This window comes from Hemiscyllium ocellatum, chromosome 4, assembly GCF_020745735.1.
Source record: "Hemiscyllium ocellatum isolate sHemOce1 chromosome 4, sHemOce1.pat.X.cur, whole genome shotgun sequence".
In the NCBI taxonomy this organism is placed as follows: Eukaryota; Metazoa; Chordata; class Chondrichthyes; order Orectolobiformes; family Hemiscylliidae; genus Hemiscyllium; species Hemiscyllium ocellatum.
Window position 1 is genome coordinate 127,956,596 of NC_083404.1, and position 23,502 is coordinate 127,980,097.

General features: G+C 39.2%; 1 protein-coding gene across 1 annotated transcript in view; it reads right to left on the bottom strand.

The window, feature by feature from the left end:
- Window positions 1-21,188, bottom strand: part of LOC132815248 (piezo-type mechanosensitive ion channel component 2-like) — a 467,530-nt gene extending 446,342 nt beyond the window's left edge. Inside the window, exon 1 of the mRNA XM_060824063.1 lies at window positions 21,020-21,188. Coding sequence (XP_060680046.1) covers window positions 21,020-21,188 — 169 coding nt within the window. The remainder of the gene's footprint in view (window positions 1-21,019) is intronic.
- Between the last annotated feature and the right edge of the window lie 2,314 nt (window positions 21,189-23,502).

Sequence of the window (23,502 nt, forward strand, 5' to 3'; positions counted from 1 at the left end):
ACAAAGCCACTAACTCCCATAGCTACCTTCTCTACAGCTCACACACTCCACATCCTGTCAGGATTCCATCCCATTCTCTCAATTCTTTCGCTTACATCCATATATATTCAGATGATGCCACCTTCCAAAATAGCACTGCTGGCATGGCTTTCTTGTTCCATAACTGTAGTTTCCCACCCATTGTGATTGACACAGACCTCAATCGCAACCAACCTATCACCTGCATTTCCACCCTTGCACTTCCCATTACTCTCAACAGTGTGTTTGAGTCCTAATTATCCTCACTTTTCATTCCATCAGCCTCTGCATTCAAAGGATCATCCTCCGCCATTTCAGACAACTCCAGCAGAATGCCACCACAAACACACCTGCACCACACTCCCCCTATTTGCATTTCACAGGGACCATTCCTGCTGAGACACCTTAGTCCATTCCTTGCTGACCACCAACACTACCTAAACTTCCTATGGCATCTTTCCATGTAACCGCAGAAGGTGCAATAACTGCCCCTTCACCTCTTCCTTGCTCATGGTCTAAGAACCTAAACAGTCTTTCCAGGTGAAGCAGCATTTCCTTGTATTTCCTCCAATCAGTAAATGATCCATAAGACTAAACTCTTTTGTTCCATCACCCTTATAAATTGACAGCCATTATTGGTGTCTGTCCAGCAACTGAAATCCTCTGGTCTTCAACATGGCTTCTTATTCAGAAAGTAATGCGTGTTTTAATAAAGGAAGAAGCTCTCAAACTCCTGACAATAGGAATTGAAATAACCAAATAAGGTAAATCTATAGATGTGATAAGGAAGCAAATTTTCTATGGTGCTTTAGTTCTATAAATTGATGGTTTTGGGGTAGACAGGATTGTATTTTACTGTGTGTTTCAAAATCTTTTGAATTATGTTATTTGTGAATAGCTTGGTTTCTTCTATTTTTTTTCATTTTTTTGCAAAATAAACTTCTGTTTTATTGGTAAAATCAAATCTGCAGCATTGTTTTGACATTAAAATTGAATAAACACCATACAAAATGTCTCCAAAGACACAGGAAGGGAAGAAAGAGTATAAATTGTCGAGGTTCTGGGTCTTCCATGATTTCCAGAAACAACTACAGAAAATGATAGAGAAACTCATCAGGTCTGGCAGCAACTGTGGAGACAAAAAGAGTTAACGTTTCAAGTCCAGTGTGACCTTTCTTCAGAAAGGAAAGGCATAAGGAAATTGAGGTTTTTCTAATTTCATTAGAGGTAGAGGTGGAGCATGTGAAGACCCAGTGCAAAAGGCAAATGGATTGGTAATTGTGGTGAAAGAGAAAAAGAAATAAAATGGATGTAAGTGACATAGTGTGCAAAGGAGAAAATGGGTCCACTCTACTGAGAGCAAACTAAACTAGATTGAATGAGATCCTTCTGCAGCTGTACAGGGCCATGGTGAGACTGCAACTGGAATATTGTGCGAAGTCTTGGTCTCCAAATTTGAGGAATTCTGGCTATTGAGGGAGTGCAGCGTAGGTTCACGAGGTCAATTCCTGGAATGGCGGGATTATCTTATGCTGAATGATTGGAGCGACTGGGCTTGTATACGCTTGAGTTTAGAAGGCTGAGAGGGGATATGACTGAGACGTATAAGATTATTAAAGGATTGGACAGTCTGGAGGCAGGAAGCATGTTTCCGCTGATGGGTGAGTCCTGAACCAGGGGACACAGTTTAAAAATAAGAGTAAGCCACTTAGAACAGAGTTGAGGAGTAACTTCTTCACCCAGAGAGTGGTGGGTGTATGGAATGCTCTGCCCCAGAGGGCTGTGGAGGCAAAGTCTCTGGATACTTTCTAGAAAGAGTTGGATAGAGCTCTTAAGGATAGTGGAATCAAGGGTTATGGGGATAAGGCAGGAACGGGATACTGATTGAGGATAATCAGCCATGATCATAATGAATGGCGATGCTGGCTCGAAGGGCAGAATGGCCTATTCCTGCACCTATTGTCTATTGTCTATAGTTAGGCCATTCACCTAATGGTGGCACAGTGGCTCAGCAGTATGTACTGCTGCCTCACAGCACCAGGGACCACGGTTCCATTCCATCCTCAAGTGACTGCATGGAGTTTGCACAGTCTCCCTGTGTCTGCGTGGGTTTCCCCTGGGTGCTCCAGTTTCCTTCCACAGTCCAAAGATGTGCATGTCAGGTGAAGTGACCATGCTATATTGCCCATATTGTTCGGTGCATTAGTCAGAGGGAAATGGGTCTGGGTGGGTTACTCCTCATAAAGTCGGTGTGGTCTTGTTGGGCCAAATGGCCTGTTTCCACACTATAGGGTATCTAATCTAATTACTCATGGTGTCTGCTCCACCATTCAATCATGGCTGATAATGTTTCTCAATCTTTCTCTCTGCGACCCTTGATCCTCTTACCAATTCCATTATCAATCAGGATCTAATCCATCTCTGTCTTAAATACATTAAACGACTTGTGTTCACAAGTCTCTACAGCAAGGAGTTCCACAGATTAACTATCCTCTGGCTTAAGAAATTCCTCCTCATCTCAGTTCTAAAGGGTTGTCCCTTCACTCCGAGGTTGCACCCTCAAGTCCTGGTCTCTCCCACAAATGAAAACATCTCCTCCATATACACACTATCCAGACCTCTGAGTATTCTATAAATTTCAATCAGATCCACCCTCATCCTTCTAAACTTTATACAGTACAGATCTAGAGTCATCAATCACTCCTCATATAACAAGGCCTTCATTCCGGAGTCAATCTTATAAACCTCTTCTGGACTCCAGGCAACACCAGCACATCCCTCTGTCCTAGACTCCGCTGCAAGGGGAAACAAACGTTTGATATCCATTCAGTCAAGTCATGTAAAAAATGTTAGAGGTGATTATAAAAGAAAGGATTTACATTTAGAGAGCCAAAATTGGTTAGGGATAGTCAGCATGGTTTTGAGCAAGGAAACTCGTGTCTCACAAACTTGATTGAATTTTTTAAGGAAGTTACCAAAAAAAATTGAAAATGGCAGAGCAGTAGACATTTTTAATTTGGATTTTAGTAAAGCCTTTGACAAGGCTCCAGATGACAAGGCTCCTAATTAGCAAAGTTAGGTCATATGGGATTCAGGGCAAGTTTACCAACTGGATACATAATTGGCGTAATGGCAAGAGACAGAGAGTGGTGGGGGAAGGTTGCTTTTCAGACTGGAGGCCTGTCACCAGCAGTGTTCCACTGGGATCAATTCTGGGTCACCTTTTGTTGCTATTTATATAAATGATTTAGATGAAAATATAGAACACATGGTTAGTAAGTCTGTAAATGACACCAAATTTGGTAAAGAAGGTTTTCTAAGATTACAAAGGGATCTTGATTAAATGAGTCAATGGGCTGAAAAATGAGAGATGAAGTTCAATCTGGACAGATGCAAGGTATTGCATTTTGGTACAACAAACAAGGGTAGGGCTTATATAATCAATGGTAGTGCCTTGGATAGTGTTGTAGAAAAGGGGGACCTAGGGTGCCGATATAATTCTTTTATGTTACATACGGAGAGGGTTGTTCAAAAAAGCATTTGGCATACTTGCCTTCATTGCTCAGACCTTTGAGTATAGGAGTCGGGAAGTCATGTTGAGGTTATACAGAAATGGGCGAGGCCTCTTCTGGGACACAAAGTTCAGTTCCAGTTGCTCAGTTATAGGAGGGATATTATTAAGCTGGAGAGGGTTCAGAAGAGATTTACTGGGGTGCTATCAGGTATGGAAGTTTTGAGTTATAAAGAGAAGCTGAATGAGCTGGGGCTTTTTCTCACTAAAATAGGTAGAGTTAATGGTAGTTGTCTTTTCCCTAGGATGGGACATTTCAAGACTAGGGGTTACATATTTAAGGTGAGAGAAGAGCGATTTAAAAAAGACATGAGAATCTAATTAATTACACAGATGGTGGTTTACGTTTGGAATGAACTTCTTGAGGAAGTGATAGATGCAGGTACAATTACAATGGTTAAAAGACAAATAGAGATAAATATATAAATAGGAATGGTGCAGAGGGATATGGGCCAGAGGCAGGGAAGTGGGACTAGTTCAGCTATGTTTGGCATGGCCCCGTGGCAGGCTAATGCAAAAACTACGGCAGTATGGCATTGAGGGTGTATTAGAGGTTTGGATTAGGAGTTGGCTGGCTGGAAGGAGACAGAGGGTAGTAGTTGATGGTATAGGTTCATCTTGGAGTGCAGTTACTAGCGGTGTTCCACAAGGATCTGTTTTGGGACCATTGCTGTTTGTCATTTTTATAAATGACCGAGAGGAGGGGCTTGAAGGCTGGGTGAGCAAGTTTGCGGATGACACGAAAGTCGGTGGAGTTGTGGACAGCGAAGAAGGATGTGGCAGGTTACAGCGGGATATAGATAAGCTGCAGAGCTGGGCAGAAAGGTGGCAAATGGAGTTCAATGTAGCTAAGTATGAAGTCATTCACTTTGGTAGTAGTAACAAGAAGATGGATTACTGGGCTAATGGTAGGCTACTTGGTAGTGTGGATGAGCAGAGGGATCTTGGTGTCCATGTACACAGATCTCTGAAAGTTGTCACCCAGGTAAATAGTGCTGTGAAGAAGGCATATGGTGTACTGGGCTTTACTGGTAGAGGAATTGAGTTCCAGAGTCCTGAGGTCATGTTGCAGTTGTATAAGACTCTGGTGCGGCCTCATCTGGAGTATTGTGTGCAGTTTTGGTCGCCATACTATAGGAAGGATGTGGAGGCATTGGAACGAGTGCAGAGGAGGTTTACCAGGATGTTGCCTGGCATAGTAGGAAGATCGTATGAGGAAAGGCTGAGGCACTTGGGGCTGTTCTCATTGGAGAAAAGAAGGTTTAGGGGAGATTTGATAGAGGTGTACAAGATGATTAGGGGTTTAGATAGGGTTGACAGTGAGAACCTTTTTCCGCTAATGGAGTCAGCTGTTACTAGGGGACACAGCTTTAAATTAAGGGGTGGTAGGTATAGGACAGATGTTAGGGGTAGATTCTTTACTCAGCGGGTTGTGAGTTCATGGAATGCCCTGCCAGTAGCAGTGGTGGACTCTCCCTCTTTATGGTCATTTAAGTGGGCATTGGATAAGCATATGGAGGTTATTGGGCTAGTGTAGGTTAGGTAGGCTTCGGTCGGCGCAATATCGAGGGCCGAAGGGCCTGTACTGCGCTGTATTTTTCTATGTTCTATGTTCTATGTTGGACTGAAGGGTCTGTTTCCATGCTTGATGACTCTATGATTCATGCATGTTTCTTGCCCAATCGATTCAATCTCTCTCATAAGACTGTCCTTCCATTGTTGGTATCAGCCTAGTGCCTTCTCTGGACTATCTCCAATACCAGTATATCCTTCATTCAATAAGAAGCCCAAACAGTTCACTATTTTCAAGCTACAGTCTGACTATAGTTTTATAGTTTTAGCAAAATCTCTCTACTTTTATATTCCATTCTCTTTGAAATAAAGGCCAACATTCCATTTGCCTTCCTTATTAGCACTGAACTTGGATATTAGGTTTTTGTGACTCATGGATGAGACTTTTGAATCTCTCTTTTCAGGGGGCTTCTTCCAGTCTTTCTCCATTTAAATAAAATTCAGCCTCTCTAGTCTATCTGCCAAAAGTGCATAACCCCATATTTCGCCTCATTATATTCATCTGCCAAGTTTTTGCCCACTCACTTAACCTTTCTCTAGCTCTCTGTGTCATCCTCACCATTTGCCTTCCCACCTATTCTTGTGCCATTTGCAAACTTGGCTTTAGTACATGTACTTTCCTCATTAAAGTAATTAATATATTATGAATAATTTTCCCAATCTATTGGTACAACATCAGCAGAAAGTCTAGAGAAAAACATAAATAGCCATTTTAGCTATCTAGTTACTTTACCTGTGTTCCAACAAAGTTCAACAAATCCTCCAACAAAATTATGATAGTAGATCAGGAGAACTTCTGCATATTTTTTAGATTACTTACAGTGTGGAAACAGGCCCTTCGGCCCAACAAGTCCACACCGACCCGTCAAAGCGCAACCCACCCATACTCCTACATTTACCCCTTACCTAACACTACGAGCAATTTAGCATGGCCAATTCACCTGACCCGCACATCTTTGGACTGTGGGAGGAAACCGGAGCACCCGGAGGAAACCCACGCAGACACGGGGAGAACGTGCAAACTCCACACAGTCAGTCGCCTGAGTCGGGAATTGAACCCGGGTCTCTGGTGCTGTGAGGCAGCAGTGCTAACCACTGTGCCACCGTGCCGCCTATAGTTATGTTACAACTATAGATAGTTGAGATACAATCCTTATTTTTCTTCAATTCTGTTTATAATTTCTCAAAAACAAAAATTTTAACATTCTCGCTCAATTCCTAATATATAGATACAACCAGAATTTTGTTTCATTTGTTTTGAATAAAGAACTCTATTCTACACATACTAACATTATATTTCCAATTAATTTATTTCAGTCTAAGGTTGCTCACATCCCAAGGTAGACTTTAAATTATTTTTAGAACTCAGTAAGTTCACGTGGTACTTAGATTTAAGTCTTACTTTAGTATACTGGTGACTTGTTTGTTCTTACACTGCATGGCCAGGCAGTTTAACAGCATTAGCTCCAGATAGTTCCGCAGGAGATGAGATCAAAACAACTACTGCTGCAACAATTGCATGCATAAATCCATATGCAGTATCCTCTGTGCTTCTGAATGGGTGGCCTAACATTTCAACTCCCCCTCCCACTCTGCCCAGGACCTGCATGTCCTTGGCCTCCTCCACCGCCGCTCCCTCACCACCCGATGCCTGGAGGAAGAACATCTCATCTTCCGTCTCGGAACACTTCAACCCCATGGCATCAATGTGGATTTCACCAGTTTCCTCATTTCCCTTCCCCCACTCACCCCAGCTCCAATCTTCCAGATCAGCACCGTCCTCATGACCTGTCCTACCTACCTATCTTCCTTTCCACCTATCCACTCCATCCTCCTCTCTGACCTATCACCTTCGTCACCACTCCCATTCACCCATTGTACTCTTTGCAACCTTCCCCCACCCTCCCCTCTGACCTATTACCTCCAATCCCACCCCCATTCACCTATTGTACTCTATGCTACTTTCTCCCCACCCCCACCCTCCTCTCATTTATCTCTCCACTATGCAGGCATCCTGCCTCTATTCCTGATGAAGGGCTTTTGCCTGAAACGTCAATTTTCTTGCTCCTCGAATGCTGCCTGACCTGCTTTGCTTTTCCAGCACCACTCTAATCTAGCTTCTGAATGGGTCAGTTTTCTCAACCTAAATGTTCTGTTTATGGATCCTTACAGTTTCCCATTACTCATAACTTTGCTTTCTCTTTGTTTCAGAGCTTATTGATGTGAGAATGGAAATCTGTAAATATTAACATGCTTCAGTGCCAACAGAATGAAACCACCAAAGATCTTTCTTGTGAGCACTTACAAGTGAAGAAAAAGGATAATATTTTTTAAACAATTAAAATTTTATAAGGAAGAAACAAAGGAGAATTTCAAAAATGCAACAAATTATGGAAAACAAAGCAATTAGTGTGACAGACAAATGTGTATACTCTCAGGACATTTTGTAATCATACTACTTCACGGTTCATTTTCTGTAATGCACCATTTCCTGATGTCTATCCTCTGTTTACAGTAAATGATTTCATCGTAAATTATCTTGTGAAAGTTCACATCGTTCCAAGCAACTGGCACAGCATTCCTGATACAGGCAGACTCTGGGGTGCAAATGGGTTCTGTTTGCAAGTTGATTTGTGTGCAAGTTGTTACACAATGCAGAACAATATAAAGTAGCTATTGGAGAAAGTGCAAAGAAGGTTTACCAAGATGCTGCCTGGACTGGAGGGCTTGCCTTATGAAGAATGGTTGAATAAGCTCAGACTTTTCTCTCTGGAGAGAAGGAGGAAGAGGGGTGACCTGATTGAGGTGTGTAAAATAATGAGAGGAATAGATAGAGTCAATAGCCAGAGACTTCTCCCCAGGGCAGGATTGACTGGAATGAGAAGTCATAGTTTGAAGATACTAGGAGGAAGGTATAAAGGAGATATCAGAGGTAGGTTCTTTACGCAGAGAGTTGTGAATGCATGGAATGCATTGCCAACTAAGGTGGTGGAAGTGAAGTCATTGGGGACATTAAAGGAGACTGCTGGACATGCACATGGATAGCAGTGAGTTGAGGGGTGCGTAGGTTAAGTTACTATATTTTACATTAGGATTATGTCTTGGCACAACATCGTGGGCCAAAGGGCCTGTTCTGTGCTATACCTTTCTATGTTCTCTATAAGTACAAGAATGGTCATACATCGGATCATTAAAATTACATCCCTGTATGGAGTTGCACCAGTAAGTACGAGTGTTCATGAATCATTTGCTTGCAAATCGGAGACCCCTTTATAACAAAATTAACAAATCATCAAAATGTATTGCAAAAATAAAATGGCAGATTGTCTCTTAGTGAAAGACTCCAAATCTGAACATAAATTAGGATTTTAAAGTGTAAGGTAGTCAAGTAATACTAATGTTTCATCTGTACAATTATCCTAAAAGAGTACAGAACAGCTACTGAAACTTAGCACAGAGCTATCACCATGTCTGCAGAAGGACAATTTACTGGAAAACCCCATCATCTACAACTTGTGGAATGTCCTTTAATTTGCTGAGGTTCAGACCCCCTGTCTATCAATTGCACACTTGATCATTGCTACGTGATGAATTAATTTGTGGGCTGGACTTATTTAAATGAAGTTTTGATTCCCAGCACTGCATCAGTTAGTTTGCTGTGTGACATTATGATAATATGGGATATAGCTGTTGCAGCACACATAGTTGCACCCTTCTGCTCATTTACATGTGTAGGCCAAGTAGGTAGTGGTCAGGCTACATCTACGTCATGGAACAATGCAAAATGACACTGCTTTGTAAATTTATAGTCTATTGATTGTGCACAAAGCATGTTTTTGGTAAGACTGAGTTATGGAAGTTTATATGTTTTGATATTGCTGAAGTTATCCGGCTATCATCTCAATTCAATTTTTATGCTTCAATAATTCAAGGTCAAAAATATAAGATTAACTGCACTGTATAAATTATAAAATGTTATAGCTATTAGTTCATCTAAACTTACCTTATTCACCTTCATTTGCAAGCCTAGCACAATTTGGAAACAAATGAGGTAAGGCAATAAATCACTTGTATGATATATATTTGTTGCCAAGCAGCAACTGTGTTCTGAGTAAATTGCTTCTTGATGGTTTATTTACTGTAAAACATGTGGACTCACAGTTGACTGAACATGAGGCATAATAAAAATTAACACTAAATGGATGCTCAAAACATAGGATTGGACTTTCACAGAAATGACAGATTGTTTCATTGAGATTGTAAATAATAAAGTATGGACATCAATGTTAACAACATAATCTCAATTTACTAAGACTAATGATTTTTTTGCTTTTTCCCAATAAATCATTTCGAGTAAGCCATATGGTCAGAGTGAAGGAGATTGCATTGCAGTGGCATTGAGACAGAGTGAGTAATTGCAAATTTGGGATAAAGTTGGAATTCATTTCATGAATCTTGTGAAAGATTAATTATAAAGTAAAAGTCAGAATCAGACCGAGAACCAATAGCATTTAAGGACGCTAAAACAGCCTAGTTTAACAGGCAACTGTCTGATAGAAGCAATTATCTGTCAAACATCTAAATTCCTTGTTTCAATGAGGTATTGATACCGTAGAAGGAGATTAAGTCAAAACAAGTGATACATCACTGTTCTCTGCATGAGAAGGGCTGGTTCAAAGCAAGTGGTCAGATTAAGTTGCATGTTCAGAGTAAGGGGGACTTGATTAGAATAAGACTGAGACAGATGGAAACTGGAAATTTGGGTCAAAGTGATAATTTGGGGCAAAGTCAGGGAAAGGTGCTATTAGTAAGGTTTACTCCAAGACATTAAGTCTGTAGAAGGAGAGGTAAGTGGATAATAAAATAAGGCGTGGATTATGAAGCCTTCCTGCACTAGGACTAATGATGGTGTGACATCACGAGTGTTGGGCAAATAGCTGATTGGTGAGTAGGTTTGGTCAGGATTACCAATCATTAAAATTAAAATTATGTGTTTGGTTTGTGTTTAAGTCTCTAGAATTGGTTGGCTAGAGATTGAAAGGTTTTATTGATGGACCACTAAATCGTAGTGCTGGCATAGTATTAATAAGGAGATGAGAGAAACATGCAGTATGGATGACAGTTATCATTGGTCATTTCAATCTACAGTTAGACTGGGTAAATCAATTGAGTACTAAAGCTGTGGAGGATGAGTTTCTGGAGTGTGTTATATATGTTTTTTTAGAACAGTGCATGGATGAGCCAACATGAGGATATGTCATTTCAGACCTAGTATTATATAATAAAAAAGGCTAATTAACAACCTTCTTGAATGCAAAAGAACTCTTAGAGATGAATGACTACAGTTTTACATTACATTTGAAAGTGAGGTAATTTATTCTGAAGCAAGGGTGTGAAATCTGAATAAGGGAAACTATGAAGGCATGAGGCACAAATTGGCTGATGTGAATAGGGAAAATATATTTAAAGGCATAACTGTACATCAGCAATAGTTAGCCACTAAATATCTATGACATGATTTAAATCATCATGCAATCTTTCAAGTTGCAAAAACTTAAAAATAATCAGTCAACTGTGGCAAACAAAGAAAGTTCAAGATTGCAGAAGCTTAAAAGAAAAGGCTGATAAAGTTGTCAAAAATAGCAGTAAATTCTGGGAATTATTAGGTTTGTAGAAAACAACAAAGAAGAACCAAGAAACTGATAAGGAAAGGGAAATTAGAATCTGAATGTAATCTAGCAAAATAACATAAAAAAAGACTAACATCTTCTATTGGTACACATTTTAAAAATTTATATAGCTGAACCCTCAAGTCTCTTAGGACATCCATTATACTTGATACCATCTAGAAAATACCCTGATCTATTCTTTTTGTGCCCAAAAAGGATGACCTCGTACTTGCTTATATTCAACTTCACCTGCTATAGTTTTGCTAATTCACCTAATCTATCAGCATCCCTTTGTAATTTTATGATATCATCAACATTTTCTACAATGCTGCCTGACTTTGTATCATCAGCAAGTTTGAATATATGACTTTCTATACTATTATCTAAGTCATTAATAAATAATGTAAATAATTGAAGCCTTAACAATTGGTCCTTGTGGGACAACACTGGTCACATCCTGCCAATTCAAATATCACCTTCCCCTACTTTCTGTAGCTTGCCACTCATCCAATTTTCCAGCCATGTCAGTAATTTGCCCTCAATTCCGTGGGCTTCTGTCTCTTATGCGAGACTTAATCAAATGCCTCCTGTAAGTCCAAGGCAATAACATAGATAGATAAAGTTCGGATAGGTGTGATGATCCTAAGCAAGCATGTGGACCATAATAAATCCACAAATTAGCAAACGGTGTTTGAGCAAACATGCCCTGACCCCTTGGAACAGCACAATAGGTTGCCAAAACCCATGCGTTCACCTCTCCATGAAGTTTTGATGAGTCTTAGAATCAGAGATGGAGTTGATGGATGTAGCTGCCTCGACGCCATTGAGGCGTCAACTTGGTGAAGCTACCAAACAGGGCTACTTGCATGCCAAACAGCAGAAGCAGCAAGTAATTCACAGAGCTAGGTAAGCGCACAAGCAATGGATCAGATCTAAGATCTGCAGTGCTGTCACACCCAGTCATGAATGGTGGTGGACAACTAAACAACTCCTGGAAAAGGCTCCACAAATAGCCTTATATTCAATGATGGAAGAGCCCAGCCCATCAATGCAAAAGATAAGGCTGAAGCATTCATAGCAATCTTCAGACAGAAGTGGCGCATGGATAATCTTGCTCAGCTTCCTAAGCATCACAGAACCAGATTTCAGCCAATTCGATTCATTCCACGTGATATCAAAAAATGGATGGAGACACTGGATACTGCAAAGCTATGGGCCCTGACAACATTCCATCAATTGTACTGACAACTTGCCATTACCCTTGTCAAGATCTTCCAATATAGTTACAGCACTGACATTTACCCGACAAAGTTACTCTTGATCATCAGCAAAGTATTATCAATTGTGCTATCAAGCAACACATGCTCAGTGATACCCAGCCTTGATGTCTCAGGCTGTCACTCTTATCTCACCTGTAGGGTTCAGTTTTTTATCCATGTTTGAGCTAACTTTGTACTGAGATCTGGAGCTGAGTGATCCTAGTGGAAAGGACTTTATCATGACATTGGAGTGTTCTACTGTTAATGATTAAGAATCCAGTGGGCAGGTTGCTTAACATGTGAAAACTAAAGCATCAGTTTTAATTCTGAAAGTATAGAATTAGATTAACTTCCAGACCAAGAACATTAGGTGGGAAATCTGAAAATTATTAGAAAGCTATGAAAGTATAAGCTTTCAATCTCATGAAAATGTATGTAAGAATACCTCAGATCACAGACAGAACTAAGTAGAAGAAATTAAGTCAAACCTAAAGATTTGAAATAGATGGCAAATTCTCCTGATTTGAAATATAAAGTGATGCTGCTGGGGAATAAATTAGACTTTGTCTTACTAAGTATTCTAAGATCTTTCAAACTGTGTTCTATATCTAGTTTGTTCTTCTTTTATGTAATGAATTTCTGTGTTTTTATTAAAGAAAATATGCAGCCTTGTGTGCCTATATTTCAGTGAATTACCATCACATTTGATATTTTAAGAAATGATTCATCAATTCAGATTTCAGTCTGGGATCTGATTTGTCCACTAGCAATATCAACTGGGATCTTAACACTTGCTGATTCCATCTAGCAGTCAAGCAAATTCAAAACAATGCAGTCCAATGAATTGGCTGGTGTCACTATTCCCAGCTAACCTAGTTACCTTGTACAACTTGGAATTTCTCCTCACAGCATCTTGTTTGTCTCCCTCTGAAAAACCTGAATTACATTCATTTTCACCATTCATAACAGTAACCACTCAATAGGTCAACACTTCTGCTGAAAGAAATATTTGTTAATCAAATTCTATACTTTCAGAATTGACACTGGCACTGTAGTTTTCACGTGTTAAACAACCTGCCAATTTGATTCTTAATCAGCAACAGTGTAGCACTCCAATTTTCTGTTCTATCTTGATAAATAAGGAACCTTTAATGAGATATCAATGAATTTCCTTCCTCTGAATCTTTTATAAGTGCTGGAGTCTCAGAGGCAATACAAGTTTTAAAGCTATCCCACAACATCCAGTGATGACGCATTCATGAAGAGTCCTCTCACTACACACAGAAACTTCAGCAGAGTCATCTGCAGAGTAAAGTCCTCTGGAGCTTAGAAGAGTCAGATGTAACCTAATTCAAATACATAAGAACCTGAGGGAACTGGACTGGGTGGATGTTGAAAGGATGCTTCCACTTCTCATTTGTGAGAATTTAAAACCATGAGTCATAGTTTAACAATAATGGAGCATCTATTTAAAAGACAGATGTGGAAACATTTTTTTTCTTCTCATAGGGTTGAGTGTCTTTGGAATTCCCTGCCTCAAAAAGCAATAGAATACAGAATCTAGATATTTTTAAGACAAAGTGGGACAATGAAAACTTAGCAACTTTAATAACTTCATGGATTGAAAGAATCAGTGATAACACTTTCTGGAATAAACTATTTCTCAAGATGAAAGGAACAAGGAGAAATTGTTATAAAAGAATGAAAAGCATCCTGTGAATTATCTAACTCTGGGAAGAAACAACATTTACAATATTTCCTAGCAGACAGAAGATAATGATTGCTTGATAGCTACTGCCTCATGACAAATGGACAATTAAGACTGCCTACAGAACAAATGTTTTGAAATAAAAGGGTTAATTGCAGGAAAAGCTATAGATAGCTAACCTTGAATGTAACAAGGAACAAAGAAGCTACTTCTGATAAGAAGGCAACCTGCAGACATGCACAAATTATAGGAATGTACATTCAATGTTAAAATAAGATCAACCATCATTTTATTGAATGGTGGAGCAGGCCTCATAGGTTATTTCTTATTTACATATTTGTAGGATCCGAGGCTGGTTCAATTCTTGTATAACTGCCAGGGTCAGAATCTAAATATTCCGCATTCAATTTCACCTCATGTACATTTCTTTATCTTTTCAAGCCAGTTTAAGTGTATCCGAAGAACTCAACTATGGACTCAAACTGATACAGCACTAGTGCCAGGTTAATATTCACTTAAAAAGGCAGTCTAATTTCCTGTATTGGTTCAATTTATTCCGGATGCACAGATGATATTTAAAGCAAACTAGAATTTATGTTGGTGTTGTTAGGATGGAAGTCATGGTGAAGCTAGTAACAATTAGACAGTTTTATGGCAGTTGGGGATGAGAAATGATCCTTAGCTAATATTTTCTATTTAATCAGAACATAAAATGAATCAATAACATTGAACCTGACAGAATGATTTTCATGAGGCTAATATTGGTTCCTGTAAATGTCAGGTAATGACCATTTAGCTTGATTTTGGCACATCATTTATCACACATGGATCGGAGTTTGTTTAGCAAGTTTGTTTCTTACATAGACCCATGTGGGAGGAGAATGGAACTCTAGAATAATTAGCAGTGACATTATCAAATGACTTTTGTTTTCCAGACAGAAAATCAAGACAATAAAACAGGAAAAGATTTACAAACCCTGGAATTTCTATGCTTTAGATTAGATTACTTACAGTGTGGAAACAGGTCCTTCGGCCCAACAAGTCCACAACGACCCGCCGAAGCGCAACCCACCCAGACCCATTCCCCTACATTTACCCCTTTGCCTAACACTACGGGCAATTGAGCATGGCTAATTCATCTAACCTGCACATTTTTGGACTGTGGGAGGAAACCAGAGCAAACCCACGCAGACACGGGGAGAATGTGCAAACTCCACACAGTCTGTCGCCTGAGGCAGGAAATGAACCCGGGTCTCTGGCACTGTGAGGCAGCAGTGCTAACCACTGTGCCACCGTGCCGCCCACTAGGACAAGATCTTTAAAAAGCAAGAAAGCTAATAATTTCTGGTAGGAGAGCTCAACTTATGAAAAGCCAACAGAAACAAAAACTAAACTTTTTGTCACCTCTGCACAAGAAGATCAGAACATGGGTAAGTAGGGGCTGTGCAGGAACATGCAAATGCATTTTTATGTACAGATAACTTTACGCTTGCATGTGTGAAAATACATGTGTGTGCAAGTGCATGCAAACAATATCACAAAATGTTAATTGATAATAACTCAACCAACAAGAGTACATTTGCTGCATAATGGACAACAGTGATTGCTGGCCAGCAAAGTCAGCATTTTCTCTGCATAAAATTCTCGTGTTATACAACATACCTTTTCATATGTTATACTTGAATTGAAAGATTAAAGGTGTCAACTGGTTTTAATAAACTCATGAGGGGCATAGATAAGGTGAAATTGCCTCGGTCTTTTCCCCAAAATGGGAGGACATAGGTTATAAGTGAGAGGGGCAAGATTCAAAAGGGACTTGAGAGGCAACATTTGCACACAGAGGGTAGTGCATACAGAGGAACCTCGATTATCCAAAGGACATGGGCAGGGAGTATTTCATTCGGTTAACTGAATGCTGGATAATGAAATACTGGATTACATAGTTTAGCTAAGCATCGGACCCTTGTGACCTTGTCCTGATAATCTAAAATCTGGATAGTCCAAAATCCGGATAATCAAATGCCGGATAATCGAGGTTCCCCTACGTATTGAATAAGCTACTGAAGCAAGTGATAGAGGCGATTACAATTACAACATTTAAAAGATGTTTGGACAGGCACACAGATAGGAAAGATTTAGAGGAATATGGATCAAATGCAGGTTTAGGAAACCTGATTGGCATGAACGAGCTGGGCCAAGGGCCTGCTTCGACGCTGTATGACTCTATAACATTTATCAATGCATTGCTAGGAAACATGGATGATTACAGAGAAAAGGTTTTCATAGTTTTCTATCATTTCAGTTCCATTAATTAACATCTGTAAAAATTAAAATGCTGCATCTTGCTTAAATCATGCCAAATGGGCTAACCATATCAAACTCAACATAAATATCACCCAAAGTAACCTGAAACAACCATTATCTTTTCAGCTGATTTGTTAAACAATAAATAATCCAAACCAGGATTTGTATTTGCCTGGGAAGGAGTGAACAGGAGTCAGAATCACTGAGTGGACTGGGAGAAATATGCAGTAAAAAATGAGGTCTGCAGATGCTGGAGATCACAGCTGCAAATGTGTTGCTGGTCAAAGCACAGCAGGCCAGGCAGCATCTCAGGAATAGAGAATTCGACGTTTCGAGCATAAGCCCTTCATCAGGAAGTCAACATCACTGTGAAGTAGACGGAGAGGAGTGTGCAGTGATGCAGTGGTTCAGCATCATTGTGAACTATACTGGGAGGAATATGGTACAAAGCAGTGTGATTAGAGAACGGTAAACACAGTGAGATTGTGTTTGTAGGATTCATTGTTAAATAGCTGTAAATTAGAAATTATCCACAGTAATCAAGTGAATACTTCGGCTTCAATTTTTTTTTTGCTACTTAAAATTCTGTAGTCCATTAGTTTATACAAACTAAGGTTGGGGCTTTGGATTGTTGTGAGATTGAACAACTAATGGATCTAATCTAAAGTGAAGTCATCACAGGCTGAGACCACAACTGTGACTTGCTCCTCCTTTGCTATGTGGGAAGTCATGGACAATTTCGGACTCCCAGTTGATTATGCATGCAGGATCCAAAAGAATCTAGAATCTGTCAACATTTTGGAGCTGGAGCCGCTTGTGGGCTTACATAAGGCTACTGTGATGTTGAGATTATCATAAACAACACATTCAGTGATGTGTTCACACCTCTGGTAAAGACTGAACAGAAAAAAGTACATGCATGAACACCAAGCATAGTAGAAAAAGGCAGCTGGTGCAGGAGACCCTGTGGTCCTGCCTCTCTCCAACAGATATACTGTTTTGGATATTGTCTGGGGACACAATTTCTCAGGGGACAGCAGCAGGAGCAAATTCCATGGCACTACAAATAGCTCTGATGTTAGGAAGCAGAGTGGATGACACACCCCTGTCTGTACCAAAGATGCTGAAGTTGAGGTGGTCAAGAGCTTCAAATTCCTAGAAGTAAATATCACCAATGATCAATCCTCATCTATTTGCATCGTGCTACAGTTAAGAAAGCATACCAATGCCTCTAATTCCTTAGAAGGCTAAGGAAATTTGATTTGACCGCAATGACTCTCATCAATTTTTATAGATGCAGCATAGAAAGCATCAGTTCTGGATGCATCACAGCTCAGTATGGTAGTTATAAGCCTGCAAGAAATGAGAGAGAGTTGTCAACACAGTCCAGATCACTAAAAAAACTAGCCTCCTTCCATTGACTCCGTCTACACATCCGATGCCTCAGGAAATTAGCCAACTTAATCAAGGACTTCTCCCACTCTGGCTATACTCTCTTCCATCCTCTTCCATTGGGCAGAAGATATGACAGTTTGAAAACATGTACAAACATGTACAAACATGTACAAGAATGGTCCTCTCATATATTACAGGAGAAAGTGAGGACTGTAGATGCTAGAGATCAGAGTCGAGATTGTGGTGCTGGAAAAGCACAGCCGGTCAGGCAGCATCTGAGGAACAGGGAAATCGACTTTTTGGGCATACACCCTTCAGCAGGAGTGAGGCTTGTGAGCCCAAGGGGGTAGAGAGATAAATGGGAGGGGGGGTGGGGCTGGGGGGGAAGATAGCTGAGACTGCAATAGGTAGATGAAGGTGGAGGTGATGGTGATAGGTCAGGGAGGAGGGTGGAGCAGATAGGTGGGAAGGAAAATGGACAAGTAGGACAGGTCATGAGGGTGGTGCTGAGTCAAATTATACCCATGGTGGGTATATAAACATAGTGTGTTGAAAATTAGAGGGAGAGCAACTGTCGTACAGCTATCGAGCTAACTGCCAGTATAACATCTTGCTCTCAAAGAAATTAGAAAAACACTCTCTATCAAAGGTACCTTTTCATGTGAAACATACCCATAGTAAAAAAAAAGATGACAACCCAGGGAGATCACTAACTGGAAACGTGAAGATACAGAAGGCAGAGATTGTATAGTTTTCAGATTAAATTAATGTAATTTTAGTAAGTATCTTATTGAAACAGCATATTATTTATATGGAGTTGGAGTCAGATAATAAGCAGTTAAGAGAAAGGGGGGCATAGGTTTGTGATTAGTTTTTGTTTAATGTTCACTTTTTGAATTAGAAAATACATTGATGTTATTTTCTTTAAACAGTGGAATTTGGGAGTTCTCTAAACTGATGGTGAGATGAGCTTTTTCTGGGTGTTTGGTTTAATTAACAGAGGGGTTCAACCACTGCTTTGTAACACGATGGACATAATTTTACCCTTCCTGTCGAGGAAGGTAACAAGGAAAACAAATAATTTGGTAAGTTGACCCCAGAGAGATATTTGCCCCTTTCTTGCCACTTCAACAATTAAGTTCTGGGAAAGAAGTTCACAACTAATTAAGGCCTTTAAATGATCAATCTTAAATGGTCACCATCAGCATTATTACCTGCCTCCTTGGCAAAAAAAAGGTTCGTTTTCCAGCAGAGAAACTTGCACTAGCTGCCTGTTAGCTTAGAGGAGGGCCTTGATTTTCTCCAGTCTGGAGACATTTAGAACCAAGTTTTGGCTTGGGAACATAGGAACAGAAGTAGATCATTGAATCCATCATGATTGCCCAACTTTCAGGACAATCACAGCTGATCAATGCCTTTTACCGACTTCAGCCCATAACCTTGTACACTACTGGTATTCAGAAATTTATCAATTTCTATCTCAAACAGATATAGTTCTTTGTGGTACAGAATGCCAAACGTTCACAACCCACTGAGTAAAAGAAGTTCTCCTGCCCTCGGAGTAAGAGTCATACAGCACAGAAACAGCCCCTTCAGTCAAACTCATATATAGTTCCATTTGCCTGCATTTGGCCCATACTTCTTTCAACGTTTCTGATTCATGTACCTGCCTAAATATCTTTTAAGCATCTAACTGTCCCTGCATCTACCACTTCCTCTGGCAGTTCATTCCCCCCTCTATGTGAAAAGGTTGCCCTCAGTACCCTTATTTTAAAGCTGTGTTCCCTGGTTCTCAACTCCTCAACCTTCATTACACTCTCTCAATGGCAATAATATCTTTGCTAAGAAAAGGAGACCAAAACTGCACACAGTATTCCAGGTGCGGCCTAATAAACCTCTTACACAATTTTTTGCAAGACGTCACTACTCCTGTATTCAAATTGTCTTGTAATAAAAGCTAACATTCTATTAGTGTTTCTAAAAGCTTACTGTTCTGTATGTTGGTCTTCAGTGACTTATCAATAAGGTCACCCGGGTTCCTTCTACTTTTTTCAACCTTTTACCATTTAGTACACTGTCTTCTATCACAATGGATAAACTTCCAATTTTCCACATTATATTCCAGCTGCCACGTTCTTGCCCATTCACTGAACTTGTCTAAATCCTCCTGAAGTCACTTTATATCTTCCACCCAACACACATTCCTACTTAGTTTTATATCATATGCAAATTTGGGAAAAAGTAACATTTGGCTCCCCGCTCAAAATCATTAATACTGTGAACAACTGAGCCCCAAGTACTAATCCTTGTGGTACCCAATTTGTCACCGCCTGCCAATAGAGAATGACCTATTTATTCCTAATCTCTGTTTTCTATCCATTAGTCAATAATTAGTTGATGCCAGGTTATTACCTCCAATCCAATGTGTTTTAATTTTTCTAATGAGCCTCATGTAGGGGACTTTATCAAAAACTTACTGAGATTCTAAGTATACTATGTCCATTAACCTTTCTTTGTCAATTTTGATAGTAACATCTTCAAAAAGCCCTAACAAGTTTGTCAAATGTAATTTCCCATTCACAAATACATGCTGAATCTGCCCAATGAGATCATTATCATCCAAATGTCTATTTATCTCATCCTTTATAACAGATTCTAGCATTTTTTCTGTTACTGATAAGGCTAAGTCTGTAGTTCCCTCTATTCTGTAGTTTTCTCTCTTACTCCCTTATCAAAAAATGCGGTGACATTTACTACTTCAATCTGTAGGAACCCTTACCACAACCTACAGAATTTTGGAAAGAAAACATTGCATCAACAATTCTATAACAAGGACTCTTCAACTAGCTGTGGGTGTTTGCTGAAAACCATCCTTCCTATCTTTGCTTCCAATCTGTCGACACCCACTCTCCCTGCAAGCCCCTTTCATCTCCACCAAAATTCAAAACAAAACTCACTCACTTACTGTTTCAGCCCCTTGTGCCTTCAAAATTTGAGCCTCCAATGAAGATCTTAGTGTCCCAGAACTGCCAGTTTTGAATAAGCTAGCAGCTTCAGGCGGCACAGGACTTCTGACTAAGCATCATACCAGACTTGAACATGAACTCTGTTTCTCCCGCCAGAGATGCTGTCAGACCTGCTGGGTTTATTCTGCACTCTGTGTTTTTATTCAGATTTCCAGCAGTCACAGTATTTTGCCTTTAAACAAAATCTTATATTTTTTTTCTCCCTTACGTGTTTATCAGGTTTCCTCTTAAATACATCTGTGATACATTTAAATATTTCTCAGCTAGTCTTCATGAATCTCAACTAATGTTAATTCTTTATGCTTTGCCAGAGCTATACAAATGAATGTACCTTTTAAATAAGTGCAATGAATCACAATGTGCATTTAATAGCTTTTTCCTTAGACATGTGGTAAAGTCAAGTCAAGAAACATAGCTATGAAATAAACTCTTTACCAACTGTAAAAAAAATGGTGTTGTCATAACATATGAAAAGGAACAGAAAGGGATGTACTTACAATTGAAGCCTGGTTTGATTTTTTCATTAGCTTGGAGGCTGTAAATTGTAATTTGAAACAAGGCATGCAGTAGGAGAAATGTGAGGCTTGTAAAACACAAGGTTTTCAGTAAGCGGCCTGTATGTCCTGGAATAAAACAAAATTCAATAATAATGTCCCAGTAAAGCATTCTAATTAAATCAAATGATCAGTTAACTGTAATATTGACAATCAATATATTTTAGAAGTGTTATACTTTACATGTCATATCTTTCCCGTTCTGGCATCCTCATGGACTGCTTTTTTTCCTTATGAATAATATTCACCAACAGTATTCCCATCTCAATTTGTATATATGAAAATAATGTATTTGCATTTTTTTGTAAACCAATTTTAAGAGCACAGTTATACCAATAGACTTACTCAATGTAATTTCAGGGTACAAAGAATGGTAGGAGGAGATTTAATTGAGATATTTAAAATCATGAGGAATTCTGATAAAATAAGTAAGGCAAATCATTTTATTGGCAGAAGGATCTGTAACCAGACATCAGCAATTTTAGTTAATTTCCAAAGAGCCTGACTGCAGGTAAAGTGAAATTATCTTGGGCAGCATGATACTATGATCTGAATGCATGGATTGAAAGAATAGTGAAAGAATAATGGCAAATTTTATAAGCCAATAGGACATACAGAGGAACCTCAATTATCCAAAGGACATGGGTGGGAAGTATTTCATTCGGTTAATCAAATTCCGGATAATCGAATGCCGGATAACGTAGTTTAGCTGAGCATCGGGACCTTGCAATTTTGCCAGATAATCCGATATTCGCATAACTGAATGCCAGATAATCGAGGTTCCTTCGTATAGAATCAGAGTTATTGAGTTATGGAGTCATACAATATGGAAACAGACCCTTCAGACCAACTCGTCCAGGCCAACCAAGTTTCCCAAACCAAACTAGTTCCGATTGCCTCTAAACCTACACGCCAAAGAACCATTTCTAACAATATAATGGGGAGAATTTGAATACTCCCATTCAGCCAACATAAGAAGGTAGTATCTTCAAAATAGTGAGAAGCTAGTTATTGGCATTAGTCTGGACATTGCAAGCATCTACCAAGTCTAACACTAAACAAGTGACAGTTATATGCTGTACATATCCTATACGAAGATCTATTTGCCCTTATACTTGAAAACAAGAAAAATGCATGGCCATAGGAGGGAGCAGGGCAATAGAACTAAGTGGCTAGCTCTTTCAATGAAACAGCACAGTCATAATTGACTGAATAACTGCCTTCTGCATAGTAAGATTCAAATCCAGAGCCCCAAAACTTTACCTGTGTCTTTAGATTACTAAACAATACCACAAGGTAAACTCCTCCACCAATTAATTTCATTAATTGTTGGCCACTGAGGTGCTATATAAATGAAGTATTTTTTAAACAAGTTAAATAATATCTGGTTATTGGCTATTTAAAAGGGAAATATTAGTCTGGGAATCAAGACAGCATTATTCTTTTCAGTTAAAATGTACTGTGAAAAGCAGTAGCTCAGTTGCCGTTGTGCTAATTAGAGGTGATTTATTTTAAAGCAGCTCAATTTTTGTTAGGCCATTTAATATTATCTCCCTTACTTTATTCTACCCCTTTGCTTCTTTTCCTATTTTACCCAATCTGACAAAGATGTCTGCTGATTTTCAGCATTCTATTCGGATGCAAAGCCCAGGAAGACAGGAGCAGGAATAGGTTAATGGGCCTGTCAAGCTTGCTTTTCTATGCAATTAGGTCATGGCTTTGAATGGCAGTATGCTATCTCCATATTCCTTGATGTCATTAGTATCCAAGAATGTATTAATTTCTGTCTTGAATATCCTCAATGATTAAGCTTCCACAATTCTCTGGGCAGAGAATTCAAAGATATAGCATCTTCTGAGTGAGGAAATTTCTCCCCATTTCAGTCTTGAATGGCCTAGTCAATTCCTCTTCTTAATACTTATAAAATCTTTTTGGTTAAATGTATGATTGGCTCTTGTGCAGCATAAACATTGGCTTAAATCAAACTAAGGCTGTGTTAGCCAAAATTTACAATATTATTGAGCAATTTATTAAAAGGTTTTTCAAGATTGAGTAGAATTGTTGGGATGGATATAACTTAAACACCATAAAATAAACCATGCCAAGTTTAAATTGTTCAGAAATGCTACAAGCCTTGTAAATCATATGATTTTGATAGAGCTGTTTTTTTTGTGTGTGTTGGTTATTAACCAGGGCAGATAGAGAGAAACTATTTCCACTACTTGACACAAGGAGAAATACCCTAACATTTACTGAATGGTGTGAGAAACACCTCTACATACAAGGAGTGATAAAAGTTTGAAACTCTTTTTACACAAACAGGAATTAATGTTGGGTAAGTTGTAACTATATCTACTCAAGAATCAATTGCACATAAGTCAACATGGACTTTTGGTCCCTAAACCGTTAGCATTTAGTAAAACATT